Source organism: Bacillus rossius (assembly GCF_032445375.1).
Source record: "Bacillus rossius redtenbacheri isolate Brsri chromosome 4 unlocalized genomic scaffold, Brsri_v3 Brsri_v3_scf4_2, whole genome shotgun sequence".
In the NCBI taxonomy this organism is placed as follows: Eukaryota; Metazoa; Arthropoda; class Insecta; order Phasmatodea; family Bacillidae; genus Bacillus; species Bacillus rossius.
Window position 1 is genome coordinate 28,874,704 of NW_026962011.1, and position 22,508 is coordinate 28,897,211.

At 38.2% G+C, this 22,508-nt stretch overlaps 1 protein-coding gene across 10 annotated transcripts in view; it reads right to left on the minus strand.

The window, feature by feature from the left end:
- Window positions 1-18,526, minus strand: part of LOC134542478 (uncharacterized) — a 46,016-nt gene extending 27,490 nt beyond the window's left edge. Inside the window, exons 1-7 of one of the 10 annotated variants that reach the window (XM_063386796.1) lie at window positions 18,348-18,526; window positions 14,276-14,424; window positions 10,592-11,143; window positions 7,810-10,423; window positions 5,313-5,619; window positions 2,842-2,962; window positions 214-1,226 (exon numbers count right to left, since the gene is read on the minus strand). In XM_063386796.1, coding sequence (XP_063242866.1) covers window positions 214-1,226; window positions 2,842-2,962; window positions 5,313-5,619; window positions 7,810-10,423; window positions 10,592-11,143; window positions 14,276-14,333 — 4,665 coding nt within the window. In that variant the 5' untranslated portion in view covers window positions 14,334-14,424; window positions 18,348-18,526. The other 9 variants (XM_063386793.1, XM_063386795.1, XM_063386792.1 and 6 more) reach the window with 9 other exon arrangements.
- Window positions 18,527-22,508: the final 3,982 nt, after the last annotated feature.

Here is a 22,508-nt window from a genome sequence, read left to right on the forward strand (position 1 = left end):
AAACAACTATTTTGCAGAGAATCATGCAAACAATTGGTAAAAAATAACTGCACGTCCAAAATGGCTGAAATTTCAGAGGGTATGCTCCAAAGCGTGAGCAAACACCTTCCCCAATTTTTGTTGACGCGTGCTGCCATCTTCATGTTGAGATTGGAAACTTTTTACACAAACCCTCATAGACAGATCACTATTTAAGTACAGAGATGTACTTACTGTATGAATGTCGCTGCACACACGACGTGTGCAATTGCCTGTCTCCATTACACTGCTGCAGTATTTCCTTTCAAATTTGTCCACAAGAGGAAATCTTGCGCTCATGGTACTATGCGACCGCATTCCAGCAACTGAAACACTTGTGCGCGATTCCTGTGATTGACTTCTTGGACCATGCATGACATGTGCTTGATTGTATGGACGAGTAACTGACTGGCTTCCAGGAGACTGTCTTTGTTGTACTGAAACTTCCATGTGTGATTCCTGTGACTGGCTTCTAAGAATCTGCTTGAAAGGTGCTGAAACTCCTGTATGGGATTCCTGTGCTTGACCTCTTGAACCGTGCATGACTTGTGCTTGATTATATGGACAAGTAACTGACTGGCTTCCAAGAGACTGTCTTTGTTGTACTGAAACTTCCATGTGTGATTCCTGTGACTGGCTTCTAAGAATCTGCTTGAAAGGTGCTGAAACTCCTGTACGGGATTCCTGTGATTGACTTATTGAACCATGCATGACTTGTGCTTGATTATATTGACAAGTAACTGACTGGCTTCCAGGAGACTGTCTTTGTTGTACTGAAATTCTTGGTTGTATTCTCTGTGATTGGCTTCTTGGACCATGAGTGACTTGTGCTGGATTATCTGTGCAAGATACTGATGGGTTACCAGGAGACTGCCTTGGTTGTACTGGAATTCTTGGTTGTATTCTCTGTGATTGGCTTCTTGGACCATACATGACTTGCACTGGATTAGATGTCTGGCTTCCAGAAGATTGCCTTTGTTGTACTGGAACTCCCATGTGAGATTTCTGTGACTGACTTTTATTAGGACTCTGCTTGTATGGTTGTGTGGCTCCTGTGTGTGATTCCTGTGACTGGCTTCTTGGACCACACATGCTGCCTTGTACTGGAAGTTCTTTATGTAATCCTGTCAGACTGCAAATACCCTGCCGTCTTTGAATCATAGTTCCTGTACTCTCTCTTACAATTCGACTTTCAGGGATCACTGCATCTGTAACAGTTATCACTTTTTAGGTTGCACACACATTGTTTATGAAACCAGTTTTTTTTAAATTGCCATTGAGTAACACTGATGATTGTTTAAAACATACAACTGATTTTTTTTTTAATTTTAATAATTTTATTAGCTGGAAAAAAAAAAGCTTTCTGCCTGATACAACAAAATTCATGTATTTACTTTCAATACTTTATTTTTAATATATAATTATTGTAGAAAGCTTACAACTTTCTATGTTCATAACTAAATGACAGTTAACTATACATTATGTTATTTAATTTTACTACCTTGGATCCAAAACATTATGCAAAATTTATTTTTGAGAAGAGGCATTTGTTGAGCCATGATTTTGTGGTTTTAATTTTTGACCAATTTTGTTGTAAAAATTTTAAAATTTACCCATGATAATTTTTATTTTTATGTATCCAATACATATATCATAGTACATATCATCAATACATAAAATGATTTAAACTGTGGCATTTATCATATAACATGTTTAAAAAAAATGGTATTTGTACACCCAAATCTAAATAGCTATATTAGCAATGGCAAAATATTTGATTGCATGATTTAAATTACTTCCTGGTGCTGACATAATAACCAATTAAATTTTTTCTCATTATATTACTACAATATATTATTAATATGAATAAAAATTTCAATATGCAATGTTAATATGTCAAAATATTAATACCTTTTACATTTTCTTATGACATTTTTCTGAAGGAATTTAGTCATTTTGTGATGATAGTAGATATTAACTGCTTTTATTTACTTAAATGTTAGTAACGTTTTTCCATTATAAACTTTTTTTTTGTATTCTTCAATTGCATTATAAACTTTTTTTGTACTCTTTAACTTGCATATCAGTGTTATATATATATAAACACACACATATATATATATGCACATATATATACACATATACATTTATATGCACATACATATACATATATATGCACATATACATATATATATAGTGTATTGACACACTTTTCAGTGTTATTTTGATTTTATTACAATTCACCATTCAGTTCACTCCCGATTATCTGCGAAATTAAGTGGCAGGGCCACCACGGATATTGAAAATCGCGAATAATCCGCAAAAGAGCCGAAAATGGGAAACAAAAAAGGAAAAATTAATTTCAACTTAAAAATCTAAAAATTTATGTACAGCAAAAGTTACAATTAACAGTAAAAAATTTTAAATGATGCTAAAATTTTAGTATTTTACTGAACAATTAAAATACATTTCAGTAATGTAAACATACAAGTGCTCGGTACTTGCTTCGTAACAAGGATACAGTACTGTACGTACTCAGAGACTTCATTAGACACTGCGTGAGTTCCGAGAAGGCCTATGGTATTTTACTGTATACTGCCCACAATACACTCGTCAATAGAGTTCAAATTTGCTCACTTGTAATAAAATACAGATTTACATAGGTGCTGTATTTTTCCGTAGCATGCGCTGATAATAGGGAGTTTACTGTATATATTTATGGGAAATCCTTTAAAATTGTGTACAGGACATTGCATGCTTGTAGAACCAACTCTCGCCGGGACTGTAATCCCGCTGAGCCACAAGCTCTGCTGCACAGCGTACCTTGCACGGGCTTGGTTCCCCCCGCTGGTACGTCCATAGCAGTCTCGGCACGACCCGGCTGCCAATCAACACACTTTATTACCAACTGGTTTGTGCTATTTACTGTTCCAAAATTCCTTGACTGGCGACAACAACAAACAAAAACATAAGTTACCATCATTACCAATCATGTCATGTTTACAGTACTAAACTAAACTTCCTGCAGATAAACTTTTCCAACAATTTGTTCAGATCCTAAACCTTAAGAAAAGAGAAATCAAGTAAAATAGGTGGGAAATTCACTGTAATCAGTTTGAAAGTTAAAGAAATGGACTGAAATTGCCAAAAACATAAACTAAATTTATAGTGCAAAATTTAATCAAGTTTTCACGAAATTATGTTCAAGAAAGTTGTGATAGATTAGGTTTCAAAATAATAAAAAAACGTATTTTAATAGACAAAAAATTATGTCCATTTTTTAGTAACTAATCTTTAAAATAATACAAATGAACAACAGTTACTATTTTCACAAGATAAAAACAGTGTCGTTTCTACTCAATTTCTCCACAACTAGTAAGAATTTAAAAAATCAGCTTGAGAAATATAAGTGAAAAACATAACAACCACAACTTTTGAAAACCAATTTCATTACATTTTTATGGTGCATTCCCAAAGTGTTGTGAGCGGGCCCAAGGGTTCCATCCACATAAGTCACTCTGAGCAACCGGCATAAACAGAAGGTTGGGCAACATACAAGCCTTTGACACAGTCTATCTCATATCAACAGTTTTAAACCATTTAAGAACGTAATGAACATCATGCGTGTATCCATTTAAAAATAATATCAACATCGGTGGGGGGCAAGCATGTGCACCCCCCTCCCCACTGAGATGCTTAAAAATCGACAAGGAGTTTAGTACGTTCGTTACGACCCTTGTAACCCCCCCCAGAAACAAATCCTGGATCCGCCCTCAGTTCAGCAATCTGAATTTTACTTCAATGTGGTTCTCCATTCATCTATGTAAGCTTTAAGGCTCGAATCCCCCATGTTGAATAGTTCATTTATGTCTGACTTTGTTTCCAAACATTAACTCACTATTATTGTCTTCTCAAACTCGTTAAAATTAATGCTAAAAGGCAACTACTTCTTTTGTCAAATAACATGTCATTTTTTTTGCAGATTTTTAATTATATTAGATACTGGTCCGAAAACAGTCAAATTTATTTATCTTCTACCTTAATACCAAAACTTAAAGACATTTATTGAACTGTAATGTCCATGTATTACCACGATTGTTTCATTTTGAAACTGTCCGTGACACTGCCCTCTACCCCTGTGAGTCAACCGCTGTGTGTGTGTGCTGACAACTAAACAACACTCCAGTAACCCCTAAAGGTTGGCAGTAGTGCACATGAGACAGTGATTGTTTTGGATAAGCTTAAACGGTTATTATAAATATTTATTTAGTAATAACATCAGCATTTTAAAATGATAAAAAATTGTATAGTACCACATTCATTTCTATGTTTTGTTTCTTGTGTGTTTGATTACAATTTCATTAAGGGCTTGAGTATTTTTTATTAGTGATGCATTGATTTGTATGGTTTATGTCTACAACTTATATTTTAGTTTGTAATTGCTTGGAATTGAAGTAGTTGTAACCATCTTGACAAGCGTTACCGTGCGCCATTGTTGACTTGCGAGCCATTGTCTCGCTCACTTAGCTTCCGCCTGGTAGAGAGCGCAGACGTGTTCCTGCCTTCTTTGTCTGGCTCTCTCACGTACTATCCATGTGGTGTTGGCAGGCAACTTCAATGTACGAAACTATTTTGCTGTACTATAAATGATTTTGTGTGTGTGTGTAAACAGACAACCTATCTTCTTGATGACAATGGTAATATTAAATATGTGCATCACAATCTCAGAGCTGCTGATTAATCACGTGGGAATGTGTCCAGATTCAAGCAAGTGGGATACCAGTAGATCCTAAAGCTTGCTCGAATCTATAAAGTTAACCAGATCGTTCTGCAAACAAACAACGATACAGGGGAATCTTATTGAGCAACCACAAGAACACCGTCATGCTCTGAGCGAGTCTTGGCTGAGTTCGTGTGCCCTCTCACACACAGAGGTACTGTGTATGCACTCCCTCGCTAGACCCCCAAATATCAACTTATTCTAATTATTAATCTTAGTTCATCACTGATTACACTCCACTATTTACTGTGACTTATTTGGTTGCAGTTTCAGCATTTGCACTCAGATTCACTGCCTTCACACAAATGCAATCAAAACTCTTCGAATGGGCATGCTCGGAGGGGCAAGTGCCACTCTCCACTACTATACCTACTTCTCACACTCTTCAACCACACGCTGACAGCTCGCAACACTTCTGGCCCGTAAGTTAGACTCAACAACCAAACTGTGGACTGTTCCTCCAAACATACAACCAGGAACAAAACAGTGACAAAGATGATAGTGAACTACTCACCAGCGGCTCGGTTACGTGAGTGTGATCGTCAGCATCACTATCACCTTCATAAATGGGCGTGGCCTCCCTGCTCCCACTGTCGGCAGGCTTTGTTTCGTCGTCCTCACTGAACACTGCATCTCCTCCGTCGTGTCCCACACATTCTGCAGTGGCACCAACATCTGCATCGTTACAACCAACAGCTTCTTGCTTTTTTTCGCTGCGTCCCACCTCTTCTTCATCACTTTCATCGTCGGAACCTCTCAGGAATGCTGGCAGCAGTGTCTTGCCAATTCGCGTGACCTTTACCTCATGTCCAAACTCGGGCCTGTAAATAAACTCACTTTTCATTTCCCTCAACTTGTAGTCAAGTACGCTGTTATGCTGTGGCCATTTGGCCGCCTAGATGACAAGTAAGGACATGCCAAACTCCACAATGTTCAGGTCATATAAAACCATTAAGGAACTCAATATTTTATAACAGCATTCTTTAAAAAAAAATGGGCTACGCTAGCATAAATAATTACTTGCTAAAAGTTTTGAAAAAAATTATATTCAAAGAAATAAATTTTCTATTGATAAATAGGCTATCTTGTAATCAACAAGGTTTAAGAATTGGTATGACTACTACCACAAATTTACTCACTTTCCACAATCCAATCAAAATTATAATAAAACTGTTCAAAGAAAAAGTCTTTGCAATGCTGTCCAATGTAGCACAAGTTTCAAGCTTTCGTTTAGTTTCTGTTAGCCACAACAAGTGTTCACAATTGCACCTTATCTTTACGGACATATTGTATTTCAGAATCTCATCAAGCATAAGAAGAGTTATTGGGTACCAATAATAAACAAACAAAAACTACCATGGTCATAGGTCCCCGGGGGGGGGGGGGGGGGGGGGGCAGGCCAGAGTGGCTTCCCCCTCCCCCAGAATCTAAAAGCCCCTCTCTGAGGGGGCCTGCTTGTGCTTGCAAAATCGTAACTGTGAAATGGGAATGATAAACTTTATCCCCTCCCCGCCACGGGAATCCTACAGATTTTTTTTACTCATCAAAACAACCACAATTGTACCATTTTGTGAAACTCAGCCAAAAGGAGAAGGTATGGTTTTAAAATGAACTTGTCTTTCTCTCTTAGAATTAGAGGTTGGCAACTAAGAAAGAACAACTTGTATGTAGAGTTACAATTTTTTTTTCATTTATCAAAATTTGTCTTTTAAGGGGATAAAAAAGGGGGATTTTTTTTTTTGAGATATACATATTATTCCCAATATAAATTAAGACGTTGATTATTTGGTTAAGAATAATAAAAATGAACTACACAATAATATTTTTAATCTTTGCAAGTTTCCAGCCCTAAGGGTATTTACATTTTTATGTGCTTTCACATCTTTATTAAGGCTTGATTTTGCTTTGTTCGTAAATGAGTATGTTAACGTAAGTTTCCTTTCTCTGGAGGCGAGCAGGTGTGCAATTTACCCGGTGCATTAATAATCAAAGAGTTTGGTAGAAGTGAGAAAAGACTCGGCACTGTTGTTGCCATACACAAGCATTGGCTGGTATTTGTTCCAAGTATATTTCTGATTGGTTAAAAACCACGTCACCAAAATCTGTGATTTTTTTCTTGTTATTTTTTTGTCGGAATAGCCTCGGTGTGAGGGTTCAATAATTGTGTACCACTGTGTTTTTGTGAGGGATGTGCTGTGATTGGCTGGAGAGGTCGTTCACCTGCCGCTCCTTCAGGTGGCATGCACTTGCACGTAGCCTCGTCAGCCATTGCTTGAACAAGGTGCCGAGTCGAGTTGAGTTTACAGGGAATTTCACGGCTGTGTCTGGGCACTACCTGATGTTTTAATAATCAACCTTTTTTCGTTTTTGGAACTTTTTTAACTAGAATTTTTTTGTCCACAGTCACAGGTATTTAGCTCACAGCAAGAATCCAGTGAACTTCGTCTTTGTCCGAGGACACAGTCCTTCGGTACCTGCGAACAGTCAAAGTGTTTGTTTTGAAATCAGTAAAACTGTTATGTGCTACTTGTTTGTATACTCAAAGTGTACTAGCTTTCGTAGTCGGAAGATGGCAGCTACGTAGACTGTGAATTTTTCTTCAATTATTAATAAAAATACGTTACTATCATCTTGTTCTGAGAGACATTATTCCTGACATTGTGAGTTTTTGTTCCTGGTGAATCCATCAAATAAGTAATAGCATTCTTGGATGACATGGAGAAGTATTGCCACCACAATAATATACGAGCACTGTAGAAATCAGAGGCACTGTAGACAGGATCACACTACGACCACTAGTGAAAAGGAGAGGTCTTAAGTAAGCCTAACCTAAACCTAATTTTTTTTTTTTAAATTATTGATTTACTAGACCTTAAATTTTAACCTAGATCATAACTACTCAAGAGTAGGGCAACGCCTTGACAGAAAATTTCAAATTACGTTAAATGAAAATTCATTTTACAAACTTCAGCCCTGAAATGGAATCATGATGTGCAAGAAAACAAACTCACCCAAAAATGTCCGAAGATGCAAACAAAGAAATAGCATCATCATCATCATCACTAAACTTGTCGTCCACTTCGATAGGTGCAGTTCGGCACTGCACTTTGTGGTCTCGCCTTGTCTGTGGGAAGCTGGACGGGACAAGGAAAGAATCGCTAACAGCTTCAGTCGGAAGAGATGATGTCACTGTCTCAGTTACGTCTATCTGCGAGGTCAGAGGGGGCTTGGAGCTCTTTGGCCTGTCGACAACTGGCTGTGGCGGCCGTAACTGCAACTGCAACTTCTTGGAGAGCTTCACGAAGGCATGTTTCAACTCGTGCCTCACTTTTGGGAGGACTTCTGGTGAAGAAGGAGCAGCTGAAGGCAATACAACACGTGACTTTCTTTTCAGCGATACAGGCAATAAGCTATCACCAAGGATGGAAGATGAATTTCGAGCTTTCTCAGATTCTTTTGTATTTGAAGTAGGTCCTGGAGAATGAGCTACTGTTTTTTCAGACAACATATTATTAATTTTGCATCTGCCTGCAGCACTGTCCCGTCCATCACCACTGTTGTCTCTACGGGAGCTATGTATTCCAGGAACTGTATTATTTGCTGTATAATCACTATTACAGGGTCCAGAAGGTGTATTATTTGACAGACGACATTTTTCACTAACACCTGGTGAGCCATCACATAGGTAATTTTTGGTGACTTGGTATTGTATGGCGTGTGCATCTTTTTGAACAAGACTGCCTTTAGAAGCCAGACCAATCACACTGACAAAATCCAACCTTTCTGGATCTTCTTTCAGATTATTTTTGTCTTGCCGATGAGAAATCTCATCCGATACTATCAAATCACTTACACTACTGACAGTTTCTTCTAGTGAATGCTGTTCCGCTACGCGATTTGCAGTATTCTCTCCTACAGCATCAGATTTACTTTTCCGAATGGGGTTCAACAGTGGAAGAGGTTTTACTCCCATTTTTCTGCTTCCACTTGCAACGTTGTTTGGCTTGGAGGAATGTGTATGTTTCTGACTACCACTCACAGGCTTGGCGGAAATCTCCTTTTCGGAAGGATTCAAAATAGACGGAACACTGTCAAGCACAGGTGACACACGCTCATTTGTTAAAGAAGAGTTTTTCGAAGAGATCACTACTTTTTTTCGCCTGTCTGGTTTGAACAGCTCCTTATTTTTCACAGAAGCTTCCTTTCTTGGTTTGGATGACTGACTTTCTGAATGTTTTTTCTTACTCTTGAGTACAGAAGTGTTATCTTTGGTCACGTATTTTGGGGCTATATCAGGTGGATGAGCTTTGTTTGCAGTACCGATCAACTTCGCAGACATAGCTGCTTTAGCACTGATTTTCTGCACAACATTCATCCCATAGTTAGTGACACAATTGGGCCTCATACTGTCAACAGATTCTTCCACTGAGATGTGTGATTCAGGGTTACAAAGTGATGATGTGATATTCCTATCTTTGTTTCCTACAGGTTTCAACTCAATTTTTGTGAAGAAATTCCCTAAACTAGATTCCTCACTTCTTTGGCTTTTGCTAGTTCTCACAGTCTTAGGTTTCTCAACTTTGGTTGGAGAACATTCAATCTGCACGTCTCCCAATGGTTGAATCGGTACATTTTTACAAGCCTTGTCTGATTCTAGTTTGTGTGTGTCAGTTTCTGAAAGTGAATCCAGGGGATCACTGGAGCCAAGAGAGTCTACCCTATCTTTCGCCGAAGTATCATTTCCACTCACATACACATAGAGTTCACCGTTGACAATAGCAGTTTTTGTACCTTCAGATCTAACAATGTTCGAGTTATCACTCTGCTGTATGCTAGACTCATTTGATCCCAGTGCCGGCACTACACTGTTAATCTCTAATGATTTGAGCCGAGTATTCATGGAGTCCTCCTGTTTCTCATGGTTTGAGCAGCTTTCTACATTTTCCTTCAGAACAAATACATCCTCAGTTAGAGAACGAGCAGTCTTACGAACTCTTTTATTTGACCTTGTCTTTCGAGACAGCTTTCTATTAACACGCTGTTTAACTTTATAGTCAACATTCTCCGTCTTCTCATATGTTACCTCAGATGGCAATCCTGAAAACACACTATCATCTCCATTTTGTACATGTGAAAAGCAGTGTTGGAGACTATTACTGTTTATTTCCAGAGTATGCCTGTCTGGATCTACCTGCCTAACAACTGAACTAGCAGATGCATTCCGATGCAACTCTGGAGAACAATGTGTTAAAATGCTCTCACTAGCAGAACTAACTTCTTTAGTCATCACGGACAAGTGTCTACTTGAAATTACTGTCTGCTCAATCATGTTTTCAGATTGCTTACATACTTTTTTATCTCTTCTGTGGTCAATGGAAGCCACATCTGAAGACCCAACCTCATGGGTAGAATGCTCAATGCTGTGTGCAGAATGCAATGACTCCCGAGAGCTTGAAGTACACTTCTGCGAGTTCACACACTCTGAGGCGGCCTCACGAGGCATACTGGGGCCAAACGCCACCTCTTCCGTTCCATCGCACGTTCTGGGATGAGCTTCCCGCTGCTGCAGCGGACACGCTTCAAGAGGGGCCGCTCCGCCATTACACTTGGTACTCACGACATCTTCTGAAACAGGACAATACTCTTTGTTTGTTTGAACTGATGAGAACACACTAGAGTACTCATCAGAACTCACAGACTCACTCCAACAATCCCGTACCAGGGAAATTTTTACACCATCATCTGTAATGTCTAAATATGTTTTCAACATAAAGCCAAGAAAATCTTCAGTACCTGAGTGCTCGGCAATGTCTTCTGCACCATCGTGACACGGCAAAGCACCCGGCGACTCGTGAAACAACTTCCGTTTTTTACAATTCCTAGGTGAGTATTCGTCTTCACTGTTGATACTAATGAAGCATGGGCATTCAGGGGTCGATGTGCCACCTGCCTTTGACCCTGAAGGGCTGCCCAGACTCTGAGTCCCAGAAACTTCTGTTTGTGCCAAGAGCATACCATGCCTCCTGTTCAGTTTCGACCGTACGGGACGAGCCTTCTTCGTAGGCCCTTCACTCTCAGGCACGCCCACAGATTCGGGAGCAGGTGCCTCGTCGCTTGACGCAGACTTTATCTTGCCTCTCGTCCTGGCCAAATACTTTCCTTTCCTGGACAACGGCATTGACTTCCGTCTTTGACAGTGTTTCAAGTCTTGCAAGACCAGGGAAGGTGATGAACGTGACCTGGAAGATCTAACTGTTCCCTCACGACAAGTGTCTGGGTCATGCTTATGTTTCTTGTGGCATTTCAAATTTCTCTTTGTCTCGGAAATTTTCTTTCCTGTTGTCTCTGGAAATACAAAAAAAATATTACCAAAAACTTAATTGTTAGAATGTTACCTGAAACTATGATTAAGATAAAAATTCAAATAAATTCCTCACAAGCAATGAAGGCATCATCGCATATAAATCCACCATGTAGTCTATATTTGAGAAGTATTAATTTAATTTAAATTGCCAGCAAAAATTCTGTACAGCACAAATTTTGGAAGTTTATAAACCAACAATACTGAAAAATAAGTTACAGGAAGCAGTGTTAAATTGATCTACAAGTAAATCTGTACTCAAAACTTGACAATAACAAACACTACCTCATGCATGCAAGCACAGACAGCAATAAAGCAAAAAAGCGAAAGCACTTCACAAAATGTGGATTTGTTAACAAAATTACAAATGCAAAACACAAACTTCACCACACAAATATCTAATAAAAAAACTACTTCAAATTATCCAAAATGACTTAACATTCTATATAAAATACACTACCTAATATCCCATACAGGATGTATCAAAATTCATGTTACAATGCTTGAGGGTAGAAAACTCTTATTATTTGCAACCATTTTTGCCAATAAACAAGTCGCCGGAAACGCATAGTTAAGCCCCTGTAGCCCCAGAAAGAGTCAGCGTAGACAACCCGTTGGGCTTTGTGCAAGACAGACGATCCTGTGGTGAATTAAGTGTTTACGACGCAGGGCAGCGCTCGAGAGGACTGTACGATGTTGAATGCTGACTCCCGCGCCTTTTTACTTCCGTTGGTGGCGCCCTCACCTCTTTTCTTCCGTTCGTACCGTGCCATAGCACTGCGCAGCGTGACATCGCAGTGTCGCAGTGTGTTTTGATATCACTGGTGGTCTGTCGTTGACTGTTCTGTCGTACAAGCAAACTCGTGGTGTCATTTCTTTCACTGTGGTTCTGAAAAGGGCGACGTTTTAGTGGAGCTCAATGGAGTACACGTTTAGTGAGTACACGGACATGCTGCTTGTTTATGGGGAAGCTAGACAAAATGGACAAGCCGCCCGTCGTCTGTACGAAGAACGATATCCGGGTCGTAGGATTCCAGCTCACACCATGTTTGCAAGACTTAGCAAATGCGTAATACTGGTACATGTGCCGTCACAACACCAAATGCTGGTGCTCCACGCAGGGTTCGTACTCCCAGTTTTGAAGATGTACTTCAGAGATTTGAGGAGAGTCCGGATTCAAGCACAAGGGCAGAAGGTTCCGATATGGACGCTGACAAAATGGCTGTTTGGCAAGTTCTTCATGAGCAACTCTTGTACCCGTACCACCTTCAAAAAGTGTAACTCATGGGTCCGGCTGACTATCCTCTTCGCATGACCTTTTCTAGTTGGTACATTCGAAGAGTATTGAGGAACCCCGAGTTAGCGGTTTTATTCAGCGATGAAGCCAAGTTCACTCAAGACGCTATTCTCAATTCGCACAACAGTCATGTTTGGAATGATGTCAATCCGCATGCAACGTGTGTTACAGCTCGCCAGGAACGTTTTTCAGTTAGTGTGGGCCGGTATTGTTGACGGCGTACTCATCGGGCCTTTTTTTCTTCCGCCACGACTTACCGGCGCCGGATACCTCCAATTCCTTCAGAACGAACTACTAGGTCTTCTTGAAGAGGTTCCATTGCATGTCCGACGTGTGATGTGGTACCAACATGACGAGGCACCACCTCATTTTTCCCTGCAAGTGCGAGAGTATTTAAACCAAACATTTCCAAACCGATGGATTGGACGAGCGGGCCCTGTCGCATGGCCGCCAAGGTCACCGGACCTAACCCCGTTAGATTTCTTTCTGTGGGGTTACGTAAAAAGACTTATCTACGCTACGCCAGTAGAAACGGTAGAAGAGCTTACACAGCGAATCATTGAAGCGTTCGAAATCATAAGGTCGACTCCACACATGCTCCAGCGTATCCGTGAAAACATGATTCGCCGTTGCCACCTCTGTGTCGCTCAAGGTGGGCATGTTTTTGAGCCGTTGCTTTAGGCTGTTGTCACGTTGTTAAAACGTATGCAACAATTTCAATGTTGTGAAACAAAGCCGAAGCTGTGATTGATTTCGGAGTGAAATTAAAATCTGTGCCACGGTTAAAAAGGTTATTTCTCTACTCGAACACCCGCACATCCACAACATAACACTCTACAACGGGTTGCCTATGCTGACTCTTTCTGGGGCTACAGGGGCTTAACTACGCGTTTCCGGCAACATGTTTATTGGCAAAAATGGTTGCAAATAATAACAGCTTTCTACCCTCAAGCGTTGTAACATGAATTTTGATACACCCTGTATATAAAGTGCACAGAAACCAACTTATTTTTGTTGTATACAATTCAGTAACTAAATGTGCTGTATACTCTTACATCTACTAACAGGAGGTGGAATGTGGGCTGAGTCTGGTAAATATATTTTTTAAAAGTTTTCTATCTGGAACACAACATTTCTTTTGATATCTATAATTATCTATTTTATGTTTAGTAGTAATGAATTGTGATAGTTAGTTGTTTTTAAATTATGCAAGTGTAGTTATATATTAGTGTGTATGTGTGTATGTACGTATGTACACACACACACACACACACACACACATATATGGATTTAGGAACAAATTTGCAAGAGTAATCTTCAGAGAGAGCTAGCCGTCTCAGTGATCAAAAGGCCCCAAGTGTTCACCAAGCTATTTTTTTTTTTCGTGCAGCAGGTTTCATGCATGAAAATAAGCAAGTAAATATTAAATAAGCAAAGCCAGAAAAATTAATAAGAAACCCGGGAGCTACCTCAAATTTAGCAAAGCAAGCTAAGAACGTAAGATTTCACATATCAACAATACCTGTAGTGCTTTTCGTTTTTTCGTTTGACTTCTTTGGAGCTTTATCATGTAACTTGACCAACTCTCGCACACTCGATAACTTTTTCTTAGAAACTTTATCTGCCTTTATCACTTCCAGTAATTTTACTGCAACTGTTTTTTTATTCACTTTGGATAGTTTCTTTTTAACTGTAACTTTTGCAACTTTATTAACTTTTTTATTATTATTTTTTGGCGAAAGACAGTTGCATCTTTTTACTTGTTTTGAACCTGTCTTGTGGGCGCTACACAGTTTCTTCCCTGTCGCTACTGACTTGCCTTTGTGTTTTTGCTGGTGACGGGACATCTTCTCTGCAATGGCACGTTTTTTCCCCATCCTGCTTCTAAGTAAGTGACAAGCATTTCTTTGCTCCCTTGATCAGCCACAAGACGTAAGTCTCGGGAAGAATTCACACAACGCTCGTTTGCTGGAATGCAAAGATTACCAAATAAAACATTGTACACAACGTGGACGTAACCTGCAAGTTAACATCTGTCGTTTCTACATTAAATATACCAATATATTAGCTTCTCTTTCTTAAGCCTTAAAAGAACCATTTGATCCCAAAAATGAAAGTAACCCCACATGAAGACAGATTTGTAAACCCTATACATGGACATAACATTTAATTTCATTTTAGAAGTATTCCTACAGGTTTTAAGGAATAGCAAATACAGATGACATTTGATTTCTACAATGAACAATGTAACGCTACTTACATATTCCATTTATATAATAAGATATTGTAAAATATGATAAAACTGTTTCATTTGTAAAATGTAACAAATGATTGAACAGAGATAAAGCATAGTGTTACATCATAAATGCATTGAGGACAATTAAAAATAATGTTTATATATATACACACACACACACACATATATATATAAAAACTATTTCTCACTGGCAAGTGGACTGTTGATTGTAAAAAGCTTCCAGAAGTTTTGTGCAGCCTTAAGCTTCAGATGTACTACATAATAGCTGCTACGTAATTTCCTGAAAGATTATCATTTAGTGTGGAAAACTCACATCATAAGTAATAAGAATTGCGCCGAAACAATAAATTCAGTATATTGTAACAAACTTCTAAAACAACAGTTGAATATAGGTATTTGAGTGCAGCAAAATGAACTGTATAGACATTTGTATGAAATCAATGAAATAGAGCTTACTAACTATAGAAGATGTACAATAATACTATTAAAATAAATATAAATTAATATTGTAATTTACTATGATGGTGATGGTCAGCAAGAAGCTAAATCTAAAATTAACAAAAACCACGTTTGATAACTACGGTTGAACAAGGACATTAAATACCACTCTCACCCATAGTGTGTGGAACTATGAAGGATCACTGTTTGCTGGTGTTAGCAGCTAGCCAAAGAAGAGGGTTATCTACAAGACTCTATTATCTTATGCCTTTAAGAAGACTGCCAAAGTTATACATGCAAGAGGAGTGTATTGTAACTCTCACTATACACCTCTATGAACTTCAGTACTCACCATAACAAGTGAGGTATTTTAGTACAATTTTAGAATTTGTGTATTTGATTAATTTTATTTGTTTGAATTGATTGTTCGTGTCTATGGTTGTCTGGCATTCTAGGGGTTTATATTTAAAATATTGGTGTTTATGTGAACCAAAAGAAATCAAATATTAAAACAGCAAAACTACAAACTTTCTCTTTCAGGATAAATAGTGACTCAATACAGGATACTTAAATATACTCTCACAAAACAGTGCAAGGCTGATTAAATGTTTGTTTATATGTGTATCTAATGTGTGGTCATTTTATTATTGCACTTGTGTCCAAAATCTTTGTGCAAACCTGTGCACATAGAAAATACCAAACGGATACACTACAGCAAACTAAACTAATCAAAAATATCATCCTATAGGGCATTATAAAAAAAAATTTAAAAATCTTACAAAAAAAAAATAAGTGTGTGATTTGCATCTAGAAATTTTAGTTCGTAATTACTTGAAAAGTGAATATTTTATTTAACAGTATATTTATCACGCTCTGCATTATTTTACAAAATTATAATTTAAATTATATGACAGATTTTCATATTATAAATTTTATGCAACATGAACATGAGAAGACATTAATTTGCTCATTACCTAAGTTAAGATGTTTATATCTCAATGGCAAGTATTGAAAGACTCACATTTGTTTTTCATGTAATTAATGATAATTTTTTTGACGTGACGTCTAATAAATCGATGAACGCCGGCTGCACGCACGAAAAAGTATCCCATTATGCACATTGTTCCGTTACGCTGTGTCCCATTACGCTCATTGTTCTGTTACACTGTGTCCCATTACGCTCATTGTACACTTGAGCCACATCTATTTCTCTTCCACTCGACTGTTTATAAAGTGAAGTGAAAAGTTAATGTGGTTTTCATTGCTTATTACAACAACAATTTCGGCAATAAAGGTTAATTATTCTTGCATTTTAAAAATCTGATTACTAGTATAATTTCAAGTATTTATTCTTTTATTATTAAAATAAAAATGATTCAATTTTATTCATAAAGTATGCAATCATTTCATCAATGTTTTGTTACGACGTCACGTTAAACTATCGTCCGTAAACAGACTTTACAGACAACCAATTTTTTTGTTGATGGCAGAATGTTGTTGAGTGGTGCCTGCCTAACAGGTGGTGTCTGCCTAGTGGGTGGTGCCTGCATATTTTTTTTTTACACTTCAGAAATTAGACTATGAAGTTTATAACTTAACTCCATCTTTTGACATAATAAACAAAATAAAATAATATTCATCATTATGTAGTAAACCCAAATATTTTCTTAATTATTAAAAAATAAAGTTCTCATTTGACAACATAGTAGGATGTACGGAGCTTCTGAAAGGCCAGAAACATATCAATGTTTTAGCAATTAGCTACAAAGTTGTGAGCAAAGTTAAATCTAGAGTGAACTCTACTTAATAATAATGGGCTTTGTAAACGCTATTCCAATATACGATTGTAGCAGTGACTACAGAAATCTTTTTCAGGAACAATTAGGGTCAAAAACCGTCTTGGCTTGGGCCGTAAGGTACTGACATTAACCATCCCTGTCCTCTCAAAACCAGCCTTGGCTATGCTAGCTGTATTTATAAGGATCTCTTACATACCACAGGATCACGTTGCAGCTAGTATCAAATAAACAGTAGGCAGCAACAATCAGGCAATCTCTCATGGAAAACAGTATCGGCTAAACTACAATTGCACAAAAATAAATTTACGTCACTATAGAAAACACCGGTGATCACGTCAATATCTCGAAAAGTTTGGGCTATGCTAACAAAAAATAAAGCACAACATGGTGATGGCTGCATCAATGCATATGCTACCCATGTAACTTGTTAACAGCAACTTCTCAGAAACCAGTAGGAATTTTGAAATGCTGTTTTCAGAACCAATATTATTTACCAAAATCTGAACTTTTTCTTCAAAAAAACTTATATTACTATTACAATACCAATGATACATAGGTCTACAGTAGTAGCCATAGGCGAAGTTGCTTCTAACAACATAAAATAATGTCTTCATTGACATTTTGCCAATTTTTTAACTTTGAGGGGGTATACCCTTTCTATCACCCCGTGCATCTACCACTGCATTGTAGCTTGTCAGCTTGGATTATGTACACTTATCACCGTTATGTATAATACTGTGTTATAATGTTTATGCAGATTGTGACAAAACCATAAGTGCTTAGTTATACTAGGTATCCATGTAAAAATACTATGTTGTCTCCGGGTCATAATTGGTACCTACTCCGAATATACCTGAAATATTTAGAATATAGAGCGAGTCCAATCTACATTTTGTGTACTCTGATATTAAGTTCAAATGAAACACCTTAACTTATTTTCCTTCAAAGATGTAAAAACAACACGAGTTTGGGCATTAACATTGACACAGTAATTACATTCTCAAATATAATCAAAAAACCATGCATAAAGGAAAACGCCGCAAATGGTTAGGTTAAAAAATGTGGGAAAACAATATAATAAAATCTATAGATATAATTAAATTAAATATGTACGTACACAAATATTATTTAAAAACATGATACGATTCCGTAAAGTAATTAACAAACAACAAATTTCACACATTCGAGGTCACCCATCATGTAAAAAGCGGACATATTTCGTAAATCATAACAGAACTATGTTACCCAGTAAATTCACTTTCCAAAATATGCAGTGAAGCCAAAATGCATAGAATCTTAAATTCTCAGAACTTAGGTATTTAAATTTAATTCATACTTCAATTTTTAGAAAATAGTAAATTAATGGCAATCATATACACACTAAGGGCCGGTCTTACCATCCCTTGGCAAGGTCCGGGTAAAATTTATCTCCTTGGCAAATGACAAAATGTGTCTTACCACCTATGAGTAGGCGTACCCGGAAGATAAATAATTGTCGATTTTACCGGGAGTTTGAAGCTCTGGGTAAATCGCTACCCGGCAGATAACTATATAATCTGTGCGTCACATCGTGGCACGTTTATTGCAATGTGTTGAATTGTGTTCATTAGCAAAACGTGGTGCATCGACTGTAAATTTTCTTCCCTCGTTTATCTAATTGGCCGAAGCAGGGTTCGTCGATGTCGTCAATAATGTTGGTGAGATTTTTGGTGACGATGACGACGATGAAGATATCATTGAAGTAATCAATGCTTTAGCAAGAGGTCCACATATTTTTAGAGAAATACCAGACCATTTGAACTAATGGAACGATAAAGAAGTTTTCAGCGAGATTCAGGCTAAGTAAAGATACAGTTCTGCACTTGGAAGAGCTTGAACCACTGATTAGATCGCGAACAGACAGGCGATTGCTTTTACCAAAAAAAATGCATTTGTTTTTACATTACAAATGTATTCTTATGCTATATATTCTGTAAAATTGAATGAAACTGATAGGTTTATAGGTTATATCGGACCATAACATGTGCATAATGTTTACATTGTCAGCATCGCTTCAATAAAATATTCCTGCTTTTATTTTGTAAATTACATTCAGAATGTGCTTTATTTTGGCTGTTCTGAATTCTCAAAGTGCCTTTTTGTATTCCTACCCCAGGGTCCTAACCTACATGTAAACAACAGTTTGTCATCTTGTTGCTTTTATTTCCCCCAGAAATCACGCAGTCTCGCCACTGAACAAACTGTTGCTGACACTGCGGTTTTATGCCCTGGGAACAATGCTATCCAGTGTTGGAGATTTTGTAGGTGTCAGTAAAGCAACAGCTTCTAGAATAATTAAACAAGTGACATTTGGAATTGCTTCATTGAGACCTTCATATATTAGGATGCCATCGACTGAGCAAGAAATAAGAAATGCTCAGACAAATTTCTACGAAATGGCCCAGTTTCCAAAAGTAATTGGTGCTATTGATTGCACACGTGTAAGACTTAAGTCCCCAGGTGGGTATTTTTTAAAAATCATGTTTCATCACTATAATAGGGCATACGTTTGCGTATACACGAGCTTTAGTTTTTTGCACGTTTTGCTGGCCCCCTTTGTTGCACTTGGTAAACAGAAACTATGGTCACAGTGTGAATTACAGCTGTAGCCTTATTTGACAAGAATTGTTTTAAAGAGAAAGGAAATTCTAATTAAAACTACCATAACCTCTTCTCCTTGACAAGTGTTTATTTATATACCCAAATTACCGGGCGAATTTTCATCACAATGTAAATACACTAAGCCTTCGGTACTCTAATGTTTAGCAAGATAAAATAAAAATCTGAGGGCCAATCACAATCATCGTTTCTTCAATATCTCTGTCAAAAATATACCAACCTAACACACATCCTCGCTATCCACAGGGCAAGTTCCAGTTAGCTACACGGAGGTGTAAATGGGATGGTAAGACAGGACCATCGGGTAAAGGGTCCGGGTAGCTTATCCGCAGGGTAGCTACCTGGAAGTTTGCCCAGAGGATGGTAAGACCGGCCCTAAATAAAATAAATAATAATATACTTTTATAAATAAATATAATATAATATTTCCCTTGTAACAGTTCCTAGAATGTTTTAAAAGGCTGATAAAGGTTGAATTGATTTAGTTGAAGGGGGGGGGGGGGGGGGGCTATCATGACGGTGTCGGAAAAATTCAACTAGCGGAATGACTTGTTTCCGACAGAAATATGCTGCGCCCAATTCTTGAACACTGGCTAGCGGAATTACCTTACGGATTGATGTCACAAACTGTCGGAATTATTCCGTCACTACCTTTAGTAGCGGAATTACAATTCCGATAGAAATTTGAGACTATGTTGTTCTTTGGAATTTCGGTTTGATCAAAATGAAAGCTCTGCTGTGGTTCTGAAATACTTTAAAATCACGTGGATGGTTGGTTTAGGTAAGATACATTTAAATTTGTAAAATATTGTGGATAGCTAGTTATATTAGGTTAAATACGTTTAAAACCAGAAATAACTTGTACAACTCTTTATATTATGTGATGTATATTCGAATTAAAATATGCTGACACAAACCCCGCTACCTCTATATAATTTTAAGTGACTTAAGTATTGTTCGGAATCTCAGGGTTGGTTCAGCCTTGTGGCTAGAGGCAGTGGTTCGACACAGTAGGGCCCCCCGAGCTGTTTAGGCCACTCGGGACGCCTGAAAAGATCAAGGAAATACAGGTTGATTTTTTATTAATTTATTACGGCACAGCCCTATACATAGTGCTGCCCGTCCTGGCCGTAACGGTTGTCCCGAAACGAAACGTCACACGCGCGACCACGGATTCAGTGGCGGCTCACGATTTTACTACCCGGTAAGGACACTATGCGGTGATTACAAAAACAAACCCTAACATAACACACTAGAATCCTGAGCAAGATTACACTTTGTAACCAGTACAACTTTTACAGTTATATTATTATTATTTTGATTATTATTGTAACATTAATTGTATATTTCATAAGCCGATCTTATGTATTTAATTATTTTATTGTAAAGAGGACAACCAAAGTTTAAAATATATAACACATCTAATTGCCAGATAAAACACATCTATGAACTTCAGGGTCATCTAAGCATTATTCTTTTGAAACTTTATTCATTTGCCTTAGTTCAGCACTCGTATACGCTAATATCCAAGTTTTATTTCACTATGCAGTTAATTTGGTTTGCTGATTTTTCTATAGATCCTTGGTTGCTAGGGACGGAAAATAAATAGTTATAAGGGAGAAGAAAGGAGAGACACCATCGCCATCTTGCAGCGGGAAGACATTTCTCGGGCTGGGGCGAACCAAAGCCTTGGTTGCCGCCCGAGGAATTGAAGATTCGCGTCATCCATGGTCGTGTGCTATACATAATTCTCCATACTATGATTTGTGAGAATAATTCTAGACTGAATAAGTCTCAGATAGGGAGTATCGGTGACATCTAGTGCCAACTTCCGCGTCGGTCCCGTTCGTCCCCGTAGTGGTTCCGGACGACTGATGTCAGCGCCAGCTAAGATCGGCCACGACGTTAGGTGAGACCGATCCAAATTAAAACAGACTTTTTAGGACGAGAGGGAAGTCGATTCTTCAGCCAGACCCCCGGCTACATCAGATCTTCTGTAGTTCGCCAATTTAAGCTTCCAGCGTCCAGTGTTCCAGCATCGCAGCAGACCACCTGGAGGTCCTAGGAAGAGAGCCTCAAGCCTCCGACAGCTTATAGCTAGACACGGCATGGTAGTCGATGTGTTCCTGTGACGTCCTTTACATCTACTTACTGACACATAGGTCTGATAAAAATGCTAACATAAACTGTAAATTGTTTTGGTTGTTCCTCTCGCTGAATTGCATGTTGACAGTAACTTCACGTCAATATTTAAGAACCCATTGAAATTGTATGTTTTCCAGTTATTACTATTTTATTTACATTAAATGTAATTTACGTCTAAAACAGACCTGGTCATAGGTAATGCAAATTTCCACTAGTCACACAACACTACCAAATTTATTTTTAATAATTACTCTCTTGACAGTAATACAATGCAGTGACGTGCTAGCTGGATTAGCAGTCTGGGTAATCAATACAGCAGCAGCGTTCCTGAGATCTACTGCGGAGAGAATAGGCGCCAAAACCACGCAATAAACCACAACTTCACAACTATAATTACGTAGTACACTGGGCTAAGAACACGTAGGCCCGTAAATCCGGCGACACTACATGAATCTTAGGACTGTCCCAGAAATTGACGCGTTAGTAAGATTGTTTGTTACGTGTTGCCTACTAGCTGCCCCGTGCGGGCTGAAACTAATTAGCCGTTTGGCTAGGATATCGCGTGAAGCGCCGACGTACCATCTCGCAGTTCGCACATAGTACTTACGTATCACATCTAACACTCGTCTTGGAGCACTGAATAATTAGGTTGCATACCACTCGGTAAGTCGAGGACGACCACGGAACTGAAAGAAAAGGTTTACGGAATTATACAACTATTAAAAACTACATATCGGCGGAAAATAAGAAATGCT